Here is a 26,782-nt window from a genome sequence, read left to right on the forward strand (position 1 = left end):
TGGACTTGGTGCTAGTAACCCAATGCACAGGACAATGGTGACACCAAAATAAAAATATTCATGATTCTGAGGCTGAAAATAAAGAATTATTTTAGACGAATATGTTTGCACTCTGTCACTGACCAGATTTACTGTATTTAAAATAATGTAGGCCATTATCAGGACCCACAAATATTCCCCCATTGCATTATATATATATATATATATATATATATATATATATATATATTCACGTTTATATATGGCAGTGTAATGTATTACCAACACTAAAACTGAAAATTAGATTTTTTTCCTGGGTAAACGATACACAATACATATGTCAATGTCAATATCCACAATACATATTATTGCATTTTTGCATTGTGATATATTGTGACAAGATATATTGTTACACCCCTAATAAATTCAGTTATTATTTTGTCCTGTGGTCAATATATAAACATCTGTTAAGTGAAATAGCTTATTCTAAAATGATTCTTAGATTTTTATTTAAAAGTAAATGCTGCCTTTCAATTTACTTTTTGGTGCAATAAACAAAGTAGGCCTAGTTTAATTTTCTTTCTCAAGTCACATTAGAGAAAGCATTAAATCCTATTCAAATCTAATTGCATTTTATTATGATTTAAAGTGAATCATTCTGAATTGATTAAGGTGGTATTAATTAATTGAACTAAATTATGAGTTAAGCAAAAAACAAAACAAAAAAAACTTGTATAGTTTATTCTCTCTGTGGTTCTTGCCCAGCCAACATTTCCTTGTGGACCCCATGTAGGTATTTGATGGGCTGTCACTGAGGCCCTGCATTTGCAACCCAAATTTGTCCATTGGAAATGTGTCCATTGGCTCCACGTGGGACCCATAAATGTTAGTCCATAGTGGCAAATGTTGGGTCCATAGTTGGCTCTAAGTAGGACCAATTTAGATGTTCATTATATGGGCTCATGTGGGTCCCAAATGGGTGCAAATAATGGGGCAAAAAGAATTAGATGCAAAAAAGTAAAACACCTAGACAAATAGTGAGAATGTATTTGGAGGGAAATATGGTTAATTAAAGATAAATTGAAAAGTTACAGCAACAGGAAAAGACAATCTAAGTTAATGAGAAATACCTTCCCTTCCCTTCAATACCAATACCACAGTCTGCTGCTTGGATCGTGCTGACATCATTTCCTCCATCGCCTGAGCACAGAGATAAGAAAGATGATAGCGGAAAAACATGAGAAGACACTGTGAAAACATTCATCTTTACCGCTATGAAAGATTCATGTGCTTGGAGAGAGTTTGGTTTAAATGGGTTTTATCTCAGCTACCAGATGATGAGATTTAATGCTCAACAGACAAAGGAGAGCAGCGGAGAGGACTGACCATATGGCACATGTTCTGTTGGCTGTATGTGTATGTTGCTTTAACAATCGAACAATTTGAGCTTTCTGTGTGGGAGAGCAGCGACAGCAAACCACAGCGGGGCACTGACACGTGATCCCCTTACCCAGTCTGGTTCCACTGCTCTCTCTTCCAACTACCTGCTCTGTCCAGACGGTGGCACTCACAACACAGGCTATCGGGTCCTGTCTGACCTCATCTTCCTGTTTATGTCCGCTCTGGTGGCCTGCGCCTGCCTACATTTTTAACATTTGAGTTCATCCTGTTTGTACATCCTGTTTGTCGCAGTTGGGTCCTTCTTGTTTGCTGTGACTGTGTTGTACAATGCATTCATCTCCGATTTTTTATGTCTTTATGTCTGTTTTTTCTGTTACATGATGAAATAGTATGTGCTCAGTGCTCTTTTTTATGTCAGTGATGTTATGTTTTTTTTTTATATTTGTACTATCCTAATACTTCAAATGTGCTACAGTTGCAACAAGATCACAATCTCCATAAGAGTGCAAGACAAAAGAACAGTTAATGTCTGGAACTACAAGATATTGTTGAGGTGTCAAATGTGCGGTGTGCATTATGGTGAAGTTTAAATCATTAGACATTTCATAAGCTTAGTTTAATATAAGGCTTCATCTGGCATCTCCAAATATAGGTCTGTGTGGGTCCTTACACCCCAGTGTAGTGATGGGGACACTATACTGTCAAAGAGGACCGTCCTTCGGATGAGACGTTAAACCGAGGTCCTAAATCTCTGTGGTCACAAAAAAATCCCAGGATGTCTTTCAAACAAGTAGAGGTGTAACCCCAGTGGCCTCTGTCCATTATGCCCTCCTAATCATCCCCTTATATAGCCTGATTGGCTGCTTCACTCTGTCTCCTCTGGTGTGTAGTGGGCGTTCTGGCGCACTATGGCTGCCGTCACATCATCCAGGTGGATGTTGCACATTGGTGGTGGTTGAGGAGATTCCCCCTTCCATATGTAAAGCGCTTTGAGTGCAGAGAAAAGCGCTATATAAATGTAATGAATTATTATTATTATTATTATATACATATTATATATGTGTGTGTGTATTAAAATCAAGCATTTTAGAAGAGAACAAAACATCATGGTTGTTCAAACCATCTATACACACATAGGCTATATAAAATACATGTCTTTATAAAAAAAAAAAAAAAAAATTGGTTGGTTGGGGGGTTGAATTGAATAACATTTACTAAATCACATCCAATTTATTAAAACAAGGCAAAGGAGTATTAATCAAGAAATATCCACTTTTGATCTCGTGGGTGGCTGATCAACACTTTTGACTGCATTTTTTTGGATCCCCTGACTGCAGTTATCTACTCTTGTCTAAGGTGAGGCATTTGGAATCTCACACAAGCCTATCATCTTTCTGTGTTTGCAGTTGTTGTGCATTAATAGTAAACTAAACTAACACCAAACAACTTTTCTGGAATCAACAGCCTTTCTAATAGAGTCAGCTGGACTGCCTAATCAGCTCATGCTTCGTTCTAATTAATGTCATTCTAATTAATTGGTCTAATTATTTGGGTGTGGTTTTCTCTGGGTTCACAACACACTATTGATTTAAACTTGTGGAAAACTGTAGGTTAACTTTTATTGTGATTATTTCTGGTCTGAAAAAGCTTTTCAGGTAAGCGATGTAAAATCTAAATAAAGCCACCTACTTTGTTTAATTGAAGTTTTAATAGTTTAAACAAACCATTCAGTTGCTATCAAACATTTGATAACTGTTTGTCATAAAATGCTAGCAAAGCCTAAATACATGTAAAATAAAACTGATAATAAAGTGTGGATTGATAAGTAAAAGTTCATCTTGCTTTTGAAAGAACTATATAATATAAGAAAGGTCAAGCATTCTAAAATCATCCCAAACAAAAATGAGAACTGCTTCAGTTCAACTTCAAAAACAAAAGCCTGACTGTAGTTTAAAGACTAGTCTGACCAAATTATTAAAACCCTCTCTTGACTTGTTGTTCTTCTTCAAGTATAACTGCTACCCAAGAGCCCACTGGTGCTATGGCAGGTGTACTGAGTGGATCACTGTATGCACAGGCCCATCCGCTCCCTGGTCCTCTGCCCTCCAGAGTGTTACACCCAGATGAACACCTCCATCAAAACCAACCCTTTTACGTTCCCAATGTCCAACCTCTCTTCCCATATCAGTGGTCCATGCCAACTCCATATGCTCCCTACGGTGGATTTCATGGATCAGGTATCTTCTAAACCATACCTGTTTCTTTTCTCATTTTACTAAATATTGTTAGGGTTGCTATTTTTTTTTTCTTCAGATATGGATTTCAATTGAATTAAACTGAGCAATTTTTCAGGATTTTACTTTATTTATTGTGCCTTTTATTTAATTTTACCCGATGAACATGATGTTCCTAAAAAGTGTTTCTAAAAGCTTCCTGATGGGTTTTCTGGATTGTCTCAAGCATATTAAGCTCTCGATTGAAAATATGGAGGAATCTGCAAATTTTTCATAACATGAAGTGTGATATTTACTTTACATGAATTAAGTGTGATTTGAGGATTTTTAATTTTCAGGATACTAGGATCCAGCTGTTAATGCTACCAGGCAGTCTGTTAAAATGTATTCATTGACACCCACATTTACGTGATATGACTGTTCTTTGTTTTCAAGGTTACGGCATGATGCCACTACTACTTCCCCCGTGTTTGGAAGTCCCTGGATACATGATTCCTCATGCTCAACTGCCCATATTGGACTACAGACGAATGACTCCCCATGTGGCTCCAATTATTGCCCACCAGACCCACCGATCCCATTTCCAAAACGGTTTGCCTGTTGGTCGTGTGATGGTCAGCTCAGAGGTGCAAACTGAACCCTTTTGTCATAGCATAGACTCACATGGACATGCAGCAAGGTCCCAAACTTGTTCTGAATCAGGTAGGGGTACTGGCTGTGACAGTCCAGTGTCAACATCCCCCTGCTCCTCAGATAACAAATCAGTAGCTTGCCCTGAAGGTACATCCACACTGACTCAAAATTGCAATGCCACCAATACTATTGACATTACTGGTTTATCTGCTGTTCCCAAGACTGAAGTCCTCCAAGCCGAACGGGTACAAATCAAATGCAATGAAATGCCTTCTGGGCTTAAGATCTTTCAGAACATGGAGCTAGTTAGTCAGAACGAAACTGACCTTTTGCAGTGCAGCTTGGCATCTGTACAATCTTCAGAGGATGTCGTCTTGTGCTCTTACCAGTCATTAGCAGTAAGGAAGGATAAACGGAAGGTTGAAGCTGGGATGTTAAGATACTCCAGTAAGCATTGTCTCCCTGCTTGTACAGAAGTTACTGTGGTGAGAACTTCTCCATCTTGTAGAACTTTTAAAACGTATCCTAAGCCAAGCAGATCTGTCGTTACCCAAAGCCTTAAAGCAAAGAAAAAATCAGAGATGCCTTTTCATACAGAGGAGAAGGAAGATGGAAACTCTACCAATGTTCCCTTTAAGATTCTGCGGCTGCCGTTTGACATACAGTACCATGACCAGCCTTGTCAGCTCGAGGCTTCTATCTGGTCGGTAGAGTCTTTTAACCCGTATGTGCCGTCCAGTGAGTGGATGATTGAGAATGGCCTTCTAACCCCTCAGAAACCTTTGAGCCCACTGATTGAAACCAGTCATAGTATCTCAAAGACAAATTGTGTTCCTGTAGGGAAGCATCAACAAACTGATGCATCTACTAAATATCATGGTCTTCCACATCAACTAGAGACCTCTATCTGGTCGGTAGAGTCTTTGATGCCGTATGTGCCGTCCAGTGAGTGGATGATGGAGAATGGTCTTCTAACCCCTCAGAAACCTTTGAGCCCACTGATTGAACCCAGTCATAGTATCTCAAAGCCAAATTGTGTTCCTGTAGGGAAGCATCAACAAACTGATGCATCTACTAAATATCATGGTCTTCCACATCAACTAGAGACCTCTATCTGGTCGGTAGAGTCTTTGATGCCGTATGTGCCGTCCAGTGAGTGGATGATGGAGAATGGTCTTCTAACCCCTCAGAAACCTTTGAGCCCACTGATTGAACCCAGTCATAGTATCTCAAAGCCAAATTGTGTTCCTGTAGGGAAGTATCAACAAACTGATGCATCTACTAAATATCATGGTCTTCCACATCAACTAGAGGCCTCTACCTGGTCAGTAGAGTCTTTGATGCCGTATGTGCCTTCAAATGAGTGGATGGTTGAGAATGGATTTTTAACTCCTCAGAAACCTCTGAGTCCACAGATTAAATTCAGTGATGTTCTGTCAGAGATGAATCAGTCTTCCACTAATGGTATTCCAGTAGGGGTAAGTCAACAAACCGGTGCATCAACTAAACGTGAAGACTCCCTTAGCTCACTTAAGGCCCACTCACCATACCGTCCCTCAACAAGCTGGCTGGCTGACTTTGGTAATGTATATTACTACAGTAAGTTACCCATTGAACAACAACAGCCTAACATTTCAGAGAGGCGGCTACCAAAGATGTCCCTTGCCATTGGTCTTGAATCTTCTCTCAGAAATGGGAAAGACACCAGGAACCAAAGACCAGCAATTGATGTCTCAGATCAGAAGCATGGTTCGGTTCATACTTGCAAGCGCAAAGCAAAAAGCAGTCCGAGGCTTGATGGATCTGCAATGACGTGTGGTTGGGTTTCTCATTCCACATTGGAGAAAAAGCTTCCCTTCTGCACATCATGTAGATATAACATGAAAGGAAAGGATCATAGAAAGCTTTCTTTTTCAGATGGTCTTTGTTGCAAAAGAGAAGAGATTGCTAAAATGATAACCTTTGATGACAAAAGGGCTACTGAGGGAGTCCATGATATCCAAAAAATTATTTTGGGAAATCATGTGGCAAAAGGCTGTGCTGCTTATCAGCCTAAAATCAGAGATCAAACGGGACTGTTCGAAAATTACCAATGCCTTAATGCCAGCGCTGCTCAAGATAAATGTGTTGACCTTGAATGGAGAACTTGGGAAAAGAGTGGGGAAGACTGTATTATCAACCCAAATGAGAGATTGTTACAGAGACTGCAGAAAGGTAGGGCTGCCAAGAGACTGTTGCCCAAATTCTCTGTGTATATGTGTATATATATACTCTATATTGTTACCTATATCTTCTTCTGGCAGACAATGCATGGAAAGGAAGAATGCAGGCACCTAAAAACTGAAAGAAGGATCCAGAAAAAGAAAAGAAAAGCGTACTCGCAAGGTAAGAAAGTTAATTCACTAGTTCGCCTTCCCATTCAGCCTTAAATGTTAATAGCAAACTAACTTGGCTTGCTGTCCTTGGAAGAGGCTCGAACCTGAGGCTTGGCTTGAGCTCCGAGTTAAAACCCCCCATGATGGAATTGAGCATAAGAGGATAGAGATAATTTACAGGAGGAGTAGGTGGGAAGGGCGGCTGCAGGAAGAATTTGTCAATGGAATGATGTGGTGTCTGCTGCTTGTATAGTAATGATGATTGACAGGACTGAATGTTTAGGCTTCTCCCGAACCTACGTTTTGAACTTCATTTTGTGTCTTGAAAGAATTGTGTCCCTATTATACCCTATCTGTTTATGTATTTAATGCACATTTAAAATTCCTTTTATTTAATCACTTAATCTTTTGCTGTTATTTTGTTAATCCCCCTTTCTTTCTCTCTCCAGAGCTCACACAACAGGGAGACACAATGCACACCCCATGGAGAGAGTGAAGACACACTGTCACAAATGTTCAAATCCTTTCAACACTCAAATACTTGTTTTTACATTTTTATGCAGTGATTTAATAAAGTACTTATGACTGCTAACATACTGCATATTGCCTGAATCTTCCAAAGTTCCATTTGAAATGAAATGTCACTAAATCATATTGTAATACGTTGTGTGAATAACTATGTATGTAATACACAGTACTGTGCAAACGCTTGTGCAGAATAGATGTGCCAGGAGGAAATCTGAAATTTAGAGTTTAAATCATCCTTTTTTTCTTTTCTTTTTTTTTTTCTTCAAATGTTGTAATGAGTCCTACAACAGAAGGTATGATCCACACAGATCTGATCATCTCACCAACAAGACAGTCTGACATAGTGGTGCTGTCTAGACTCTAGAGTGACTTAACTCTCTGGTGTTTGGTCATTTTCGAAAATTTTATAAAATGATGCTTTATCGGAATGGTACAAAACTTGGTGACATTTGTGGCAGTTGCTATTTATAATCTTAATGGTCGTTAAACAATGGTCACACGTCGGCGCAAATTGCCTCGCGGGGAGTGCATATAGCTCAGTTGCGTTTCAGGCGTCCCAAGGCCGAGTCTCGACTAGTTGACCTTCACTGATCCTGTCCCCCTCTTTTTCTCCAACTTCACTTCCTATGAGCTCACTGTCCTGTCATAAGGCAAAAAAGCCAAAAATAAATCTTTTTTTAAAGTTATATGTTCGCAGTCAAATGTCATAGGAAGTGAATGGGGAAATATGCGAAAAAACTGAATTTTTTAGTGTGCAATCTAAAAAATCGGCCACGATGACGGAAGACTTGGAATACTTGTATGGATAATTTTAATGATGTTTTTTTAAAGCCCCTGGTCCCCATCCATGGGGTCGTTGAAAAGCATGTTTATTCTTCAGAACTTCTTCTTTTGCAAAGTCATGCACATTTGTAATGAAAAGGATTTTATTTTTTGGTGAACTATTCTTCTAAAAAAATGTTGCCAGTATTTACATTAATAAATTTCATTGGCTGTTTAAATAAAAGCTTATGTGAGCATGATTAATTTGCTTGTAACATAAAATTAAGAAAAAAAAAAAAAACGTTTTATTTTTAAATCATTGAGGAAAGATTTGTCATGGTGACATTTGACGTGTACTGTATTGTATTGGTGTAAAAAGTAGGCCTATTATTTTTTTCATTGTAAATGTAATGGAGTACAAGTACAAAAGTACAAGTATACGTTGAAAATTTACGATCAGAAATCCTGTTGTGTGGGGGGAACCCAGAGGAAAAAAGCGCACGCTCTCTACACTGCATGCGTGCAGAATTATTAGACACGTTGATTTTCTGATCATATTTTTTTTCCAGGCACATTTTACCAATTCCAAACCACATTAATCTTAATAACTACTATTCATTTTGTATTTAATCATTTATAAGTGATATGTAATTATTCATGAACGATGGAAATAAAAATGCCTTATATTCAGGTGTGCATAATTATAGGCACGTTTTCTTTTACAGATAAAATAAGCCAAAAAAGAGATTTAACTCAGACTGAAAAGTCTTAAAAAATTGTTAAATGCCCATGAGAATGATGCAATACTAGAAATTGCAGCTAAGGCATGACCATTGGACAGTGAAATGCTCATTGGGTCAGCAGGGTCATTCAAAACCATGCAGGTGGATAATAAAAGACACATGTTAACTGCAAAATAATTAAGAATTAAGGTGAAGAATTGTGAAAAGTGTGAAACCATCAGGAACCCTTTAGTCTCCAGCGCCACCATTTTCCAGAACTGCAACCTACCTGGAGTCTCCAGAAGTGCAAGGAGTCAGGATCTCAGAGACTTAGGTTAGGTAAAGAATCCTAAAAAATTACCCCGACTTAATAAGAATCACAAGCTGAAGTGCAGTAAAATAAAACAAATTTTTTTTTTGGCTTTATAGACACACAGTTTGAGAGTGACTCTTGAAGGACCAGCACCACATCCTCTTGAACAACAACTGTTTGAAGAATTTATCTTCCAGAATCTGGCAGTAAGTTTTGGGAGTTAATTTTTAGTCCATCTCATACCCTGAAGTCCATTTTGCAGAGATGGACTAAAAATGAACTCCCAAAACTTACTTTTGTATTTTATTGTGTTCTTGTATTCTTGTTTTCTTGTTCTCCTGCCCCTTGTGTTCATTGGTTTCTGTTTTGCTTTTGTTATTAAATATGCCTGCACTTAGATCCACACTTCTGCCAGCCTTCTTTGCCCTCCATGTTATATGGGCTACATATAGTTCAAAAGACAAAATATTAGCTGAATTGACAAAAAAGACTACATGCACTTTACGGTTTAGATGCACTTGATTCTTAATACTGTTGTTACCTGTGGAATTGGTGTGAATGTTTGTTTCTCTGACTGTTGATGGAACCACAGTTTTGTTTCTTAGCGGATATTGTATAACAGCCCTTGACTGCTCTTGTTATGATTTTTAGTTTGAAGTTCTGTCATGTTTCCATTTCCTCTCATTTTTCCAGATTGCGGCTGAATCTCAATTCTAAGAATGCAAAAAAACAAAACAGACTTGCAGGATACCTTAAAATATTTAACTTGGAAGGACATGAGGACACAGAATGCATCTGTACAAGAATTGAGATGTGCTGTGATCTTCTGTTGCTCAACTGCCAATCCCAGCACATTTTACTACACTCTTAGAAGAAAAGGTTCTATATAGAACCTGACAGAGGGAATAAGGGATCCTATTCCCATCATGGGATCATTTTATGGATTATATAAAAATAAATTTTGATCACATTTTATTAATTAACTATTAAGTAACATACTTTAAAACTAGAACATTTTTTTACCTGTTAAACATGAAAGTATTATGCAATCATTTAAAGTCATTTCTCCTTATAGAAACTTTTTGGCCCAAGGGTCTATAAATAAACCCCACTGAACTTTTTGGCCTAAGAGTGTGGCAGAACTGCTGGCAATGACAATGCATGATGTTATCGTACCACTGTTCACAAGCTCAATAATCTTATTTTAAAAGTATTTAATTCATTCCTCATATTTAATAAAAATTTTACTCATATATATTAACCAACTGCACAATCATATTTTGTAAATAAATGATGTTAACAGCTGTCCTTTCCAAGTTCACAATGTAATTTATTTTAGCACAGCAAGAATGAACTACAGTATACAGTAAACAAACAAACAAACATTCAATAAACAAATAGAACCAATCTTAATAGAAATGAATAATTCTGTGTTAAAATATTACTAGTAAAAAAGCATTAATATTTTAATTGCTCACCACAAATGTAAGTTCGTTTTTTGTCCCCCAAAAACATTTGACATTGCCATTTATAGAAGCCGGGGTGGATAAAATACTGTCCTCTCAGCATGGCTCGTGTTCACCTCACATTGTCCATGCTGTGAGATAGGACTTAATTTGCATTGCAGGTATTTACCTATAGAACACATCCCAAAAGTGCAGTAGCTTTATGTGAGAAATTGAGGATTTGGTTAAGTCTGTCAGAAAATGAGATGGCAAGGGTTAAAGGGATACTTCAGGATTTAGCATTAAGCTTTGTATCAGTAGAAAACCAGTAGTATTTTGAAAACCAGTAGTAGATATGAGAGAAAAATAAATTTTTAGTCTGGAAAAAATCCTCCGATGACGCAAAAATCGTCATTTTGCATCATCGGAGGATTTTTGTGCCAGAGGCTAAAGACTACAGCCAGTGTTCTGCATGTTTTCACCACACCCATATGGGGCGGGATCTCACTCACAGAATGTAAAGACAGTGTCAGCCATCTTTTTGTAGAAGCTAAGCTAATAGGCTCTTGCCTCTTGGTCTGTGTAGAAAGTTTGTAGGCTAATCACGATGGCGGAAAGTAGTTTTGAAGTTGAAATGGCAGAAGGGGATTTCGAAGATCTGTTGCGAGAATCTGATGCTCGCGGCTACCTGTACGAGCCGCAATACAGCGATAAACAGTTGCGGGAGATGGAGGAACAAGAGGCGGCCGGAGCGAGACCTGAGCCCGGCCAGACTCGAGCTGGGGCGGACTGGCGGTGTCAGTGCTCTCGCTGTGCGCCTATGGAAACAGATACAGAGTCCTATTGCTGTCGCGAATCTCAGCGATGCCATTTTCTTCTGGACGAGATCGCTGAATCCGCAGAGCTTTGAGTGTAAAAGTGTTAATATTAATTATTTTTTTAATTAAAAGTTATAACTCACATTGGTTGTGGTTCTTTTTATAAACCTTTAGTGTCACTAGAGTATGGATTAGCCTAGATAATGTATTAGCTTAGAGAAATAGTGATTTCAATTGGAGGAAAACAGTTCATATGCAGAGCTACTAAGCTACTCTGTTGACATGGTCCTGCCTTGCATCATATTTTTAATGTGAAAGTCTAAGTTGTGTTATATACATTAGGCTAGTACATCCCGGTACAACGCAATTTAGCACCATTTCGACGGAAATTTATCAAATAACTCACGATGTATCAAAGCAAGCCTAGTTGTATCCATTTTTCAGATTCTGCCGCCTGTAACCGGTAGGCGTGGTTTGGGAGTGGACTCGTAAGGGCAGCAAAGCAAGTGCATTCTGGGAGTTGTTGTCTTTCAGCCACATGAGTAAAAAATAAATTTTCTGCCTTTTCTCAGTCTAGAATGCTTCAATTTCAAAAATAATTTCACATTTCTACTATATAAATGACCAATATTAAATACACATTCATCTTCCCAGAGGTGAAGTATCCCTTTAAGAGTATTGGTCCGTGAAATGCTGGTGAAACTCCTTAATCTTGGCCAACACTATCTTCAGTTTCTCTTTTGAAGGAAGGATGGTCATTCTGTAGGAGAAGAATACAAAAAGCAGGTATTAATCAACAAATGGATTGAAAGACTGAGGATGCCAGGAAAAAAAACGGATGGTACTTAATTACGTTAAATATTTTTACCACGTTAACCAGAATTTTTTTTAGCGCATATGTTAATGTCATAAATCCATTTCAAGTTATGCAGAGTTAGACAGACCTCCGGAACCAAAACAACGAGATTATGCTGAATTCACACCATAACTACTGTAATTTTGAAGAGATGGAAACCTCTGACGTTTATGACTCGAATATATCCATTTCAATGGCAACACTATCAACGCCGAAAGTAATATGCAGCAGTCGGGTGGTACAGGTCAGTGCTCTATAAGTTGTTTATGTGCATTATTATTGTAATGTTATGTGCTTTGAGGCGAAGTAGTTTAATGCCGTCTCTTGTGGCGCTTTTATTTGCATCCTGCTGTACGCGTTCATGTGCTTTGGAGGAGGCATGGCTTCGGGAGTGCACTGAAGGGAGGGTGGGATCTTGTGCTTTCAAAGCTAGCCCGCTAATGCTAGCCTCTCCGAAAATTGCCTAACCTACCTTTAAGCAACAGTTTGGCCCAACAGGGCCAGCTCAGGGCATAACTATTGTCTTTAGCTCAGGGGCATAATTATTTCCCCCTCCCTTCACATTAATCAACATGCCTTGTTCTCAGTCACATGATTTTCCCGGTCTTGCAGAGTATAATTTGGACGTAATTTCTGTAATGGGAATACGATAAACTTTACACAGACTTTATTAACTTGAACTATCATTCACACACGTAGTTCCACCAAAAGCCACATACTGTAAAGCATATTGTAATGCCTCACTGGGTGGTTGACCTGCAGACTCAAACAACAGCTGGTCCAAAATGCAGCATCTAGAGTTCTTACTAGAACCAGGAAATATGGCCGTATTAGCCCAGTTTTATCAACATTGCATGGTTTCCTTAAACATGCCATACATTTTAAAATCTTTCTGATTACTTATAAAACTCTAAATAGTTTAGCTCCTCAGTGCTTGAGCGAGCTCCTATTGGATTACAGTTCTTAACATCAATTACAGTCTCAAAATTCTGGCCAGTTGATAACACCTAGAATATCAAAATCGTCTGTGTATCCAGACCAGATGGTGGACCTGCACCCTGAGATGACCACAACGCAGCCCTGAATGTCAGAGGATGCCATGACAACTAGACAGACAAGCCTTAGAGACAGATCACCAGCGAAGACCTCATTGACTAGACAACCCTTGGCAAAGATCCTCAGCAAAGACAATGAGAAACAGTCAAGTCCCCTGCACAGAACCTATGGTATGATGTATCCTGATCTTCAAGCAGAAAAAACTGGATGAAATGATCTGAATGATCAAGCCACCACCTGACTTGGAGCCTGGAACCATAATCACACCACGTTCGTTTGTTTGGCCAAATGAGACCTTTTGACACCGGCAGACGAGCTGTATGGTGGCTGGGACTTTAACCTCTGGCCCCTGTCCAGGAAATGGGGGGGGGGGGGGGGGGGGGGGAACAACAATACGGACACTCAAAGGGGGACACGCCTAAAAAGAGGAATGGTACAGGGTATTATGAGCAAACTCAACCTAGATAAGTCGAGAGCTCCAAGTGGATTGGACCAGATACCTCAGTGTCTTCTCAATCTCCTGATTTACCTTCTCAGTGTGGCCATTGGACTGGGGGTGGAACATGCTGATGGAGGACCAGATCCAGACCGACCAGTGTGGCAGCTAGGACTTTACTGAAGAATTCGATGAGGGCCGTGTATTCTGGGTTGGCTCGGGAGGGTGAGGTGGGGACTTGGTAGTGACAGGTTCCATCCTGGGAATGGCCATGATCTCCGTGAACGGGGCTTTGAGCATTAAGATGGAGTTGTTCTTGGAGTTGTCTGGCAAGAGTTCTTGGAAAGTCTTAATTAGCTCAGAGGAACAGCAGAAAGCAGTATTCAAGATCTGGCAGTTGGTTCCCCACTCTCTAATGACTTTTCGGGACCCGTCAATATGTGGGTTGTGAGCAGTCAACCATGGGAAACCAAGGATTATAGAAAATGAATTAAGAAAAACTGTATCCATTCCTAGTGTTCCCCCACCTGTAGCTGAGGCGGAGTGAACTGAGTGACCAGACCTGACCCCAGCGGGCTGCCGTCGACTTCTGTAATGTACGTAAGGGGGGTTTGGGAGAATCACAGGGGGAATAGCGAGACTCTGGGCCATCTTAAAGTCCATAAAACTCCCGGAGGCCCCTTAGTCAACAAAGGCACATATTTGATGGTGTTGCTGGCCCTGGGCCCAAGGTCACAGAGCAGGGGATGGTTCCTAGTCTCACCCCGGCCTTCCTACTCTGGGTCACCAGGGGGAGGAGACAGTTTAACAGGACTTACTTGAGGACTGGTAACCTCAAGTAAGCTGGTATCCCACTGTCGCTCCAGCTGTCATTCTCTGAGACAATGGTCGACCTGGATGGCCACGTCAATGAGGGACTCGAGATCAGGAGCAGGGTCTCGAAATGCTAAATTGTCCTTGAGCTCGGGGGACAAAACATGGTGAAAGGTCGCTCTTAGGGCTCATTGATCCCATCCACCCTTGGTCGTAAGAGTATGAAACTCGATGGCAAACTCAGGGGCGCTCCGGGTCCCTTGAGAGAGATTCAGCAGGCGATGATCCACGTCTCCCCTACTGGCTGGATGTTGAAACACTTTTTCATCTTTCCAATGAAATCTTGACTGTTCGTGGACAGAGGAGACATCTGGTCCCACAAGGCCCCGTCGAGCGCCTTCCCCATGAGGAGGGTAATAATGTAGGCCACCTTACTGCTCTCAGTGGGAAAAATGCTGGGTTGAATTGGAAGGCCAGAGTACACTGGGTAATGAATCTGCGTCTCTCAAGTCCACCGTCAAACTGCTCTGTGGCTGGTTATTTGGGCTCAGAAGGGAGTGTCAGTGTGGATCTGGATATAGGACCAAGTCAAGAGACTGTTGGGGTTCTCTAAGTGAAGAGGTTTAGGACTGGAGGTTCAGAAGATGGAGAATCTCCTACAAAGCCTGATCATGTCGCTGAATGGTTGTGGCTTGCTCAGAGAGTGCAGTCAGGATACGTTCAACGTTAGAGGGTGGTTTAAACTCTACTACTGGGCTTTCTTCCATGGTTCAGTCTTGCTGTAAGGGGCTGCCTTTGGTGAGAATTGAACCCTAGTCTCTGGTGCTCTAAGTGTGTGAAATTACTCACTGACCTAACTCCCCAACAGTTAAACCCAATAGCAGAAGAGCAAAAGAACCAGGAGACTTGAGTCTTCCAAAAATATCAGTAATCTTTATTAGTGAAGCAAAAGATATAAAGTACAAATAATCTAAGAGAGCCAAGCTTCCATAAAACAGTGAAAACAAAAACAGACACAAGGGTCCAATATATACAAGAGATACACTTAACTTGAAGCCAGGCAACGGGATACACAGGATGAATGGGCTCAAGACTGAACACAATGGAAGGCAACAAACAGACTTATGTTACATTGTGTGTTAGCTGGGATGCCACCAATGGTATGTTTGTACTTCGAAAGCAATAGGTGTCACCTGTCCTTATGTTAATATTTTACATGAAGTTGTATTTAGTTCTGGTGTAGTTATCCTCACTTCCTGTGTTTCTTCCTGTTGCCATTTGGTTTCCTTGTTTATTCATTGTCTCCACCAGTGTTGCCAGATTGGGACAGTGATTTCCAGCCCAAAAGCTCACCAAAACCCACCCACTCCAAGAAAAACCCGACCAAAATTTTACTGCGAAAATAATATGATGTAATTTTATTGCCATGTCATTCAAGGTTGAAAAGTACCATTTTTGTCTCCTTAAAACAAAATAACGATGATAAAAATAAATAAATTTTCCAGGAAAACTGACCTAAAACAGGGCAATAATTAAGGAGAATTAGCAAATATGACTAAAATGTCCAGGTGGACACTTTTAAAACGGCAATCAAGAAATGAACCGATGACTTTAATCCTCGGATGTACACATTGCAGAACATAACGCAGAATTTAGCAGTCAAAACTGATTCATCATTGATTCAAACCTTTTTCAGCAGCTGTCAGGGAGGAGTAGAGTGCAGTCTGTAAAGGTTGCAGATGTCTGGTTAGGCCAGTGTGCACATGACCATGGACAGGAGTCGACCCATATTCGATTTCAATTCAAGTCATTCAACTGTGCTCCCACCACATGTGTAATCCACGTTTGTAGAGTTGCTCACCATCTCACTCTTTACTGTAGATACAACTTACTGTATATTTATGCCACTTTGGCATTAGTGATGACTTGAAAATACAGCTATAAGTTATCATCGCACTAAATTGCGCCCGCCTGCTGATCGCTGATTGGCTGCTTGCTCGTCAGCGACGTCAACACCAACGCCAGCTGACTCTGCATGGGCGTGTGTTTAATGTCATGATGACTGATTTAATGGACTACATGCACACTTTAGTTTGGTTTATTAACCAATTAGACTTTAAAATGCAAATGTTTGAAAACCGCCAAACTAACCCCAAACCAGCCCAAATTTTGTCCACCCGCCCAAACCCTTTTTTACCCGCACAATCTGGCAACACTGGTCTTCACCTGTTTCTTTTTTTAGCTCCTTGCTTTATTACATATCCCTCCGTCTCATCTGTTCTTCGTCTGTTACTGTCTTGTGTTTTACTGAGCTGTTGCATTTGCAGTTTCGTTTGGATTGCATTCTTCCTGGATTATCCTGGATTACCTCCTTGCAGAAGAACCAACCTCAAAGATTGATCTAGAAGCAGTCCAACTTCCTTCCACTTCCCTGACCTGAACTATTGAAATCAGTTTCATGTGGCAATGTTTGTGTTGTGCTTGAGTGTTGTTTGTGTTGTGTATAGCTTTGTCTTTGTTTGTGTTGGACATGTGTTCCGCTTGCCTTTCCTATTGTCACAGTGTTGGGTTTGTGTTCCCCTGATGTCCACTAGATGTCCTCCGTTCCCACGGTGTCCTTCACTTATGAACTACATTTCCCACGATCCTCTGTCTCATCATTGCACTCAGCTGTTCCTTATCACTGATCATTGCACTCAGCCAATTCCCCATTATCATGGTCGATTCCCTGTGTATATAACCCTGTCTGTTTCAGTATGTGTCACGGAGTCCTTGTATGTATCATGCTACTTCTGTCATCCAGTTTCCTTGCTTCTTGTTTTGTTCCTGTTCATGTTGGATTGCCTTTTGGATTTTGACCCTTGCTTTGGACTGGTTTATGATTTTGGATTATCCCTAATAAAACTACTGCTTTTGGAACTTACCCTTGTTTCCCCGTGTGTGGATCGTTACAGAAGGACTCTGTCATGAATAGGGTTGGGTACCGAAACTCGGTGCCAATAGGGAACCGGTTCCGACGTAAACGGTAGTAACCAGACCGAATAAGAACGAAAATTTCGGTGCCTGATTTCGGTGCCTAACTTCATTAGGAACACACGCGCACACACACACACACACACACACAAGGTCTCTCGCTCTCTCTCTCTCCGCCGTGCGTGTGCTACACAGTTTGGAGCACAGTTTCTTCTGTCTCGCATGCGCGCTCTTTCTCGCAAGGTTTGGCTGCATTTCACGTGTAAAATTACGTGTCAGAACGCCCTCTGGGTGTGCCGATAGTCTGAATCCCATATAGAATCAAGCCAATTCATTGGCTGATGGCGCGGGCGCCGCATCGACGCACTTACGTCGTAATACTATGTTGGCGCGCGCGCGCCGCCATCTGCTCCTTGATTTCTCTGCCGAAAAAAGGAAGCTGGTCGGCAGCGCGAGGAGCTTGGCAGCGTCCCGTTCCCTATTGAGAGATATGTTACACCAACCAGAGATGTTCTCTTTCATAGTTTCACTCAACGCTGCGTAGCTAAGAAGCAGTGGATTTGTAGGCTGCTGTATCACGTGCCGTTTGAACTGACGCGCTACAGCGATCTGTTACATTTCAAAGAGCCAAAACGTTATTTATTGTGTGAATCTCGTAAAAATATTGACAGAATCTGACAGCTGTGGATTTGTTCCATATCAAAAGTAACCTTCTCTGTCTTGTCTGTCAGTGTCCTCTTTGTCCGCGATTTTTCGGTGTGAAAAGGGTCATTTGCGTGAGTCTCACGGTCAATGCGTGAGAGTTGGCAGCTCTGCCTGCTAGTAATCTCTATTAATCTCCAGTATTATTACATTGTTTGATACAATATTGTTTCATTTGATATTATGTAAATATGAATTTTTATTTTATATTGGTTTTATTATTACCATATGTTACTTGTATTTATATTGTTTAAAGATTTAAGTTAATACTGTGTCCAGTTTGGCCCTGTAAATTAAAGGGTATTATTTTTTGATAAAGTGTTTGCGGTTTCATTTTCTTAAGTACCGATTTAAGAACCGTTTAAGCACCGGAACCGTTTAAAAAATACCGAGTAGGTACTGGAATCGGATAAAACCCAAACGATACCCAACCCTAGTCATGAATAGTTCCAGCAGTAGGGGGTTCTGGTCCTCTTCCCCAGCCACCGCTGGTGATGTCCAGTCCAGAACTCCATCCGCCGTTGATCTCGTCCAGCACGGAATCAGCACATCGCCGTGCTGATGATGCAGTGTCTGCTGTTCCTGAGCCGGAGCCAGTGTCTGCTGTTCCTGAGCCGGAGCCAGTGTCTGCTGTTCCTGAGCCGGAGCCAGTGTCTGCTGTTCCTGAGCCGGAGCCAGCGTCTGCTGTTCCTGAGCCGGAGCCAGCGTCTGCTGTTCCTGAGCCGGAGCCAGCGTCTGCTGTTCCTGAGCCGGAGCCAGCGTCTGCTGTTCCTGAGCCGGAGCCAGCGTCTGCTGTTCCTGAGCCGGAGCCAGCGTCTGCTGTTCCTGAGCCGGAGCCAGCGTCTGCTGTTCCTGAGCCGGAGCCAGCGTCTGCTGTTCCTGAGCCGGAGCCAGCCTCTGCTGTTCCTGAGCCGGAGCCAGCGTCGCCTGTTGCAGAGCCGGAGCCGGCGTCGCCTGTTGCAGAGCCGGAGCCGGCGTCGCCTGTTGCAGAGCCGGAGCCGGCGTCGCCTGTTGCAGAGCCGGAGCCGGCGTCGCCTGTTGCAGAGCCGGAGCCGGCGTCGCCTGTTGCAGAGCCGGAGCCGGCGTCGCCTGTTCCAGAGCCGGAGCCGGCGTCGCCTGTTCCAGAGCCGGGGCCACCCGAGGGTTCTTCACCGCCCTGGCCACCCGAGGGTTCTTCACCGCCCTGGCCGCCCGAGGGGTCGTCACCGCCCTGGCCGCCCGAGGGGTCGTCACCGCCCTGGCCGCCCGAGGGGTCGTCACCGCCCTGGCCGCCCGAGGGGTCGTCACCGCCCTGGCCGCCCGAGGGGTCTTCACCGCCCTGGCCGCCCGAGGGGTCTTCACCGCCCTGGCCGCCCGAGGGGACTTCACCGCCCTGGCCGCCCGAGGGGACTTCACCGCCCTGGCCGCCCGAGGGGTCGTCACCGCCCTGGCCGCCCGAGGGGTCTTCTTCGCCCTGGCCACCCGATGGACTTTGCGTCTCGCCCTGGCCGCCCGAGGGGTCGTCACCGCCCTGGCCGCCCGAGGGGTCGTCACCGCCCTGGCCGCCCGAGGGGTGGTCACCGCCCTGGCCGCCCGAGGAGTCTTCTTCGCCCTGGCCGCCCGATGGACTTTGCGTCTCGCCCTGGCCTCCCGATGGACTTTGTGTTTCCCCCTGGATGCCCGGTAAACTTTTTGTTTTGCCCTTGTCCCCGATTAAACCCTCACCCCTTGTTCCTATCTCCCTTCATGGACCTGGCCCACCTTCCCTCCCCCTGATCCTCCACCGTTCCACCTCCCTCCTGAACCTCTTGTATTGTGTTGTGTTTTCTGTGGGTTTTTTTTAGTTTTTTTTTTTATTGTTGTCGTGGAGTGTCTGGTAGCCGCTCCGTAGAGGGGGGGTTATGTCACAGTGTTGGGTTTGTGTTCCCCTGATGTCCACTAGATGTCCTCCTTTCCCACGGTGTCCTTCACTTATGAACTACATTTCCCACGATCCTCTGTCTCATCATTGCACTCAGCCAATTCCCCATTATCATGGTCGATTCCCTGTGTATATAACCCTGTCTGTTTCAGTATGTGTCACGGAGTCCTTGTATGTATCATGCTACTTCTGTCATCCAGTTTCCTTGCTTCTTGTTTTGTTCCTGTTCATGTTTGATTGCCTTTTGGATTTTGACCCTTGCTTTGGACTGGTTTATGATTTTGGATTATCCCTAATAAAACTACTGCTTTTGGAACTTACCCTTGTTTCCCCGTGTGTGGATCGTTACACCTACCGTATTTTCCGCACTATAAGGCGCACTTAAAAGCCTTTAATTTTCTCAAAAAACGACAGTGCGCCTTATAATCCGCAGCGCCTTATATATGGATGGTGAACACACATTCACCAAGACGGGGAGACAGCGCCGGGCGATTTACGCCACTATCTGCCAATGGATCGTGGATGCCTGGGCTGATATATCAGTCTCAACTGTGATCCGAGCTTTCACGAAGGCAGGAATAATCTCTTTATTCAGCCAGCTCACATACCCGTATTTACTTCCTGTTTTCGGCCGAAGTCCACAGTAGTTGATTGTTGAGTTCGCGCGAGCGCGATCAAACCTCCTCCGTGTGTTCAACATCTGATTCGGATGAACTATTCATTTGAGCTGATATTCTCAGAACACCACACAGCACCGTCATCGGCTGACAGTCTGAGTCTCCACTGTTGCTTAGTTACCAATGATCGCGCGCGCACTCAACAATCGCCTACTGTGGACTTCGACCGAAAACAGGAAGAAAATACGGGTATGTGAGCTGGCTGAATAAACATCATTTTTGTTCATATCTTTCACATTTACTGCAGTCAGATTCACCGTGTTTACTCACATGGCTGTGCACTTGTAATGACATATTAAGGTTGTTAAGAGGCTAAAAGCAGGTTTAAAACTTGTCCCGTTTAAGTCAACAGGGTGCAAATTTTAAAAAGAGGATAACACGGTGTAGGCAACACCGGTTTTTGTCGTTGTTATCTGTACTGACAGCACTCCAAATTTACAAAAAATGAGCTCATTGTTAAAATTGACCTGAGTTCTCCTTTAACGTTTGAACAACGTTACCATGGGAGTGAACGGAGTTGTCAGAACGCTTAATAAAGTTAGACTTTATCTGACTGTTTTGTTGACATTCCCTTTAGCACATCTAGTGGATGCATAACGCAAACCCAGTCAAACGTTTGACTGCAGTATCTTATGCGCCTTATAATCCGGTGCGCCCTATATATGAAAAATGTTCTAAAATAGGTCATTCATTGAAGGTGCGCCTTATAATCCGGTGCGCCTTATAGTGCGGAAAATACGGTATATATTGTTGTTCCTTTCCTCTTGTGTTGCTGGGCATTGTAACTTTGTATGGCCTTTTATTTCCGATGTTAATTCGTTGTTAAATATAACCAAACACAAACATATCAATGGTTGATTTTATTCATATGGATTGTTTAAAGGGAGAGTAACCTGAAATGGTAGGTGTCATCTCGCTGTCCAAAGCCGCTGCCAGGAACCAAACAGATGCCTGTTTCTTCCAAAAGCTTCATACAGTAGAACATATCTGGAGATTGTCCCTTCTCCTAAATTTGAGGGGATGAAGGATTTCAGTTAGCGTTTTATAATAAAGTTTAATTCAACCAGGTAAAAAAAAAGTAAAAAAAAAAGTAATGTTTTAAAAAACGTTTACTTTAACTTATTGTCATCTATCTGTCTATCATTGTGAAGGTCATGTGTAGGTCTTAATGCAAACCATCTTCTCAAATTCTCAATATATATCAATATATTTCTCACTTTCAGAACCTGATTCTAACATTATACTGACATGAGAATAATGTTCTTCTTGAGTAGAATCCTTTGCATGTATCATACTGATAAAGCCTAAAAATGGATTTGTGCAGTGCTACAGGCAGCAAAAGGTGCGTAGGCCATTTCTCACACACACATTGGTATTTATAAATAATAAACATCCACACAATCCTAACCATGTACATTAGTGGCCAAAAGTGATGTCCGGCCTAGGAAATTATTCAAATATGATTAAAAATTTGCTAAAGATTTTGTAAGCATATTGCGTAGTTGTGCTTGGAATCAATACCCGACGAAGTTTCTTTGCCATCTGTCGGTGCGGTGTGAATTGGCCTTTAGGGATAGTGTTGAGTTAATGAGCCATGGTAACTTAAAGTGAGTCATGGTAACTTAAAAGTGGAATACGCACCATGAATCCCAAACAAGTCACTACAAAGGTTAGTTACGGTGCAGTCACATTAGCACTTTAGCAAAAAAGGCCCATTGTCAATGGTGTAGCGATGTATGAAGCACAGCTCACACAATCATTTTCAAACCAGGCAGCTGTTTGTTAGTCAACATGGCAAATTCACATTGCCAACAGACTTAATGAAAAATCTTCATGGGGAAATCTTTTGAAATATTTGGATTTTTTCCATGAAAATTTGCAGAACAGCGGTAAATGTAACCACACCTTTAGAGATGCCCATAAAAAGAACAGATATTAGATTTAACTGAGTACAGGCCGATTCTACCTTGGCCTCCAGGATGGCTTTTGGTGGGAGGTGGATCCGTGGGAAAGTGTACATTGCACCCTGCACTGGGTTACACTTTATTCCTGGGACTTGATTCAAGATCTCTTGCGTCATGTTGGCTTTCTCTGCTAGTGTGGCCAAAGTTTCTGTGCGTTCCTGAAGACAATGGAGAAAATGTTTGATTACTTTCTTCTTAACTGGTACAGCTCAACAAGGAAACAATGAACGGGACATTATATACCTTGATGAATGTGTCATATGAGGGTTCATCTGGTTGAGGTGGATTGACCACCACATCTAGAAGAGCCTGACCAGGCACCGGAGGACACAGCCGCACAGACACCAGCTTAGTGAGTTGAACTTTCACCTCCGGGTCTAGATTTACCACCTCCATATAACCACCACGAAAACCACACCTTCAAGAAGAAAGACAGACAGGTTTATTAATAATAATAATAATAATAATTCATTACATTTATATAGCGCTTTTCTCGGCACTCAAAGCGCTTTACACAGAAGGGGGGATCTCCTCAACCACCACCAGTGTGCAGCATCCACCTGGATGATGCGACGGCAGCCATATTGCGCCAGAACGCCCACCACACACCAGCTTACTGGTGGAGAGGAGACAGAGTGATGAAGCCAATTGGTATATATATATGGGGATTATTAGGAGGCCATGATGGATAGAAGCCACTGGGCAAATTTGGCCTGGATGCCGGGGTTACACCCCTACTCTTTCGAAAGACATCCTGGGATTTTTTTGTGACCACAGAGAGTCAGGGCCTCGGTTTAACGTCTCATCCGAAGGACAGTGCTCTTTGACAGTATAGTGTCCCCATTACCATACTGGGGCGTTAGGACCCACACAGACCACAGGGTGAGCACCCCCTGCTGGCCACACTAACACCTCTTCCAGCAGCAACCTGGTTTTCTCAGAAGGTCTCCCATCCAGGTACTAACCAGGCTCAGCCCTGCTTAGCTTCAGTGGGGAACCAGTCTTGGAGAGCTTAACTATTTACCTGACCTATTTTAGGGCACTACTATTTGGTCAAACCAAATAGACAATATACAACATACACAATATACTTTTTTTTTTATTCTGGTGGGGAAAGAGTTAAATGTGATTAAAAGTCTAAATTAATCTGTTCAACATATTAAGCGATCAAGTCTCTTCAGACATCTTGAACCTTTTGAAGTGTCACCTTTTGGTGTGATGGCTTTAGCTTTCAATGGAAAGACAGAAATCTCAGGTTTCAAAATATCTTCATTTGTGTATCAAAGAAAAATGAAAGACTTATAGATTTGGAACGACATGAGGGTGAGTAAATAATGACAGCATTTTTATTTTTAGGTGAGCTAAACCTTTAAGAACAAATAGTTATTAGGAGGAGTCAGATTCATTAAATTCTACAATATTATCAACGGAATACTTCTTCCAAAAAACCTGCAGATCATTTGCACTTCTCTTGTTTTGGACACTCACTCTCCCATGTAGCACTTTGACGTTGAGTGAAACGAAGCTAGTTCCACTTTCTCAGAGTATTCTGGACCCATTTCAAACAGTACCTTCTTAAAGGAGTGAAACTTACACCCGTCTGCATAAACATTGTCCTGATAGACCTGGATAAAGCAGGGCATGTTGAAAACATTATCATTGTGTTTTTTATATATTTAAAAACCATATGTATAGGCCTATCATACAAATCACCTCGTCAGACATGAGGAAAAGGTTTTCTGTCGCAGCAAATCGGATCACATCTTCAATGCACTGCCGACTTTGCACTTGACCTGTCGAGTAAAGGTAAGCAGCGTTGCCAGATTATTTTTTTGTTTTCCAGCCCAATGGTTGTTCATAGCCTTCACCACTGCAACAACAATTTTTAAGCAATTCTTCTTATTTACATACTCAGCCAGGGTGCTTCTCATTTCTTAAATCGTGCATCATTTCCTTTCCTTGCTCCAAAAATGCGAGGGAGGGATGCAAGGAAAAGAAACAAGGAATCAGTGAAAGGTGTATTTGTTATTTAGATTTTTTTCTGAATTTGCCTCCGATTTCAGGCATTTGTGTTTTGACAAAAAGAGACTATTTCCTCACTTCTCATCTTTGCATGGTGCATTTAGACAACTGATACATCCTTCATCATGGTGGTGATCTGTTTCCGGGTCGTGGACTTGAAGATGAAGAAGTGAGGAAAGAGGATGGACAATTTGAAGGGAATGAGAAGCACCCACAGTAATAAAGGAATATACAGTAGTGGCCAAAAGTGATGTCCGGATGGGATATTTGTTTTTAATGATCCTATAAGATGAGGTAAAATATATATCAAGTAACTTATATTTTAAACCCAAACTGGCCACCACAATAAAAGCTGATAGATTTGTCGTCACACCTGTGGGGTTGCCAGGATTGATAATGCACAGTGCTCGAGGGCTGCAGTGCTTTTTTGCTTCCTGCAGGGCGCGCCGTAATTCATTGATGTCCAAACTCCAGCAGTTGTCTTCATCCAAATAGTAACTGATTTGCACAGCACCCAACTCAGCCAGAGCAGCGGAGTACAGTGGGTACTGAGGGATTGATATCATCACTCCCGTACGAGACATTCCTTCCCCTGACACTAGTAACTTTAGCATGGTCTGACACAGACAAACACAGATATTTAAAACCAATTCTGATATTGAATTCTCTAATGCAATGACAATCAAAAATATGAATGATATGAAAAGTGAATAAATATGAATAAAACTTTACGTAGATTTCAGCATAAAGGTAGGTTATGCCCAAACAAAAAAGTTTTCATAAAGTTATTTGTACACCAGAATTTATGCAAATTCCCTTTATAAATCAGTGTTCCTGAACATGCGTATAGCCTACACATTAGCCACACTGTCTGGTTACACTACGAAATAACCATACATACGGAGCTGACAATGCCTTTTTTAATATCCATGGCCTAATTTGCATATAACTATGTATATTGCCATGGAGATATTTAAACAAGATATGTTATCTGTGTCTATTTTTTTTATTTTTATTTTTTATGAATGTTACATTTAGCTTTGTTTTGTCTTTTCCTGTTGTCTGTTTGTAGAATCTGCTTACCACGATCGCATCACTGGCTCCTGTTGATAGGTAAATGTTGTCAGGGTCACATGCGATTCCTTCATCTCGCCGTTCAATATAGCGAGCGACGTCCTGCCGAATCATTTCAATTCCCTGACTAGTACTGTAAGCCCCTGAAAGATCCAAAAAGCCAAATTACAAACACTTGATCAATTGCATCAAACACAGTGCCTATTAAAAGTATCTTGGTAATAGTTAACTTTAGTTACTATGTTTATCTAACATTAGCAAAAAAATGTGTTACAGTATTTATTGATCTTTGTTAAAGTTAGTTAAATAAATGCAGCTGTTCATTGTTAGTTCATGTTAGCTCAGGTCCATTAGAAAATATGAACAACTTTTGATTTTAATTATGTATCAGTAAATGTTGAAATTAACATGAACTAACATTCATATATACTTTAGAAGTATTTTTCATTGTTAGTTTATGTTTACAAGTGTAATGTTAACAAATGCCACATTATTGTAAAGTGTTACCATTCTATTTAAGTATTCATGTGTTTCAACCATACCAGAGTATTGTGGTAGTGCCATGGAACAGTGACAGTTTCAAATGCAATGCAATAATTTGCAATGTCTCAAAATCTTTATTTAAAGCATGTTAATCTCTAGAAAGGTGCTCTTCTTCTTTTCAGTACTTTGGAGTAGTTCACAGTTACAGTAACTGATGTTCAAATTCCTCAGTATAGATAGACTGCCTAGATACTTGCACTGCAACAAAAAAAAACTTCCTTTCCTTTAGGCACCATCAAATTATTGTAAAATTATTATTTATTTAGTCAAAATATAAGCAAATGCAAATATTGCATTTATGTGGGTGCATTTAAAATATTGCTGCTTTTAGAAGAAGATGAGTATGACTTTCAAGAAACTGCTGAAGACATATCTTTTTCGGCAGCACTTGATTCAGTAGAATTAACACTTTCTCTTCTCTTCTATTCTTAAAAAAAAAAAAAAAAAAAACTGCACTAAAATTAAACTGAGAGGGGTTATAGCACTTACGTATTGTTGTCCTTCTGTTAGTTTAACTGCTTCTATTGTTCTCATTTGTAAGTCGCTTTGGATAAAA

The 26,782-nt window shown here is 41.4% G+C and overlaps 2 protein-coding genes across 2 annotated transcripts in view; one reads left to right on the top strand and one right to left on the bottom strand.

The window, feature by feature from the left end:
- The first annotated feature begins 3,403 nt into the window (after positions 1–3,403).
- Positions 3,404–6,613, top strand: buc2l (bucky ball 2-like). The gene is made up of 3 exons (XM_056253645.1): positions 3,404–3,617; positions 4,050–6,461; positions 6,551–6,613. Exons 1-3 carry the CDS (start codon positions 3,422–3,424, stop codon positions 6,589–6,591), a joined length of 2,649 nt encoding a protein of 882 aa, XP_056109620.1. The 5' UTR covers positions 3,404–3,421; the 3' UTR covers positions 6,592–6,613.
- Positions 6,614–10,450: 3,837 nt separating this feature from the next.
- Positions 10,451–26,782, bottom strand: part of si:ch211-217a12.1 (alanine aminotransferase 2-like) — a 37,891-nt gene continuing 21,559 nt past the window's right edge. The window contains exons 5-13 of the mRNA XM_056253657.1: positions 25,693–25,826; positions 24,983–25,226; positions 24,301–24,380; positions 24,076–24,212; positions 22,831–23,005; positions 22,590–22,745; positions 21,517–21,629; positions 11,880–11,970; positions 10,451–10,668 (exon numbers count right to left, since the gene is read on the bottom strand). Of these exons, the coding sequence (XP_056109632.1) occupies positions 11,880–11,970; positions 21,517–21,629; positions 22,590–22,745; positions 22,831–23,005; positions 24,076–24,212; positions 24,301–24,380; positions 24,983–25,226; positions 25,693–25,826 (1,130 nt within the window). The 3' untranslated portion in view covers positions 10,451–10,668. The remainder of the gene's footprint in view (positions 10,669–11,879; positions 11,971–21,516; positions 21,630–22,589; positions 22,746–22,830; positions 23,006–24,075; positions 24,213–24,300; positions 24,381–24,982; positions 25,227–25,692; positions 25,827–26,782) is intronic.

Source organism: Rhinichthys klamathensis, unplaced genomic scaffold (genome assembly GCF_029890125.1).
Source record: "Rhinichthys klamathensis goyatoka isolate OS25496 unplaced genomic scaffold, OSU_Roscu_1.1 h1tg000108l_1, whole genome shotgun sequence".
NCBI classification, from domain to species: domain Eukaryota; kingdom Metazoa; phylum Chordata; class Actinopteri; order Cypriniformes; family Leuciscidae; genus Rhinichthys; species Rhinichthys klamathensis.

What these genes read in the sequence shown, in the direction of transcription:
- buc2l (XM_056253645.1), top strand. Translation starts at nt 3,422, where the DNA reads ATGGCAGGTGTACTGAGTGGATCACTGTATGCACAGGCCCATCCGCTC. An exon ending in CGGTGGATTTCATGGATCAG is followed by an intron (nt 3,618 to 4,049) that starts GTATCTTCTAAA and finishes TTTGTTTTCAAG; the next exon opens with GTTACGGCATGATGCCACTA. An exon ending in GTTACAGAGACTGCAGAAAG is followed by an intron (nt 6,462 to 6,550) that starts GTAGGGCTGCCA and finishes TTCTTCTGGCAG; the next exon opens with ACAATGCATGGAAAGGAAGA.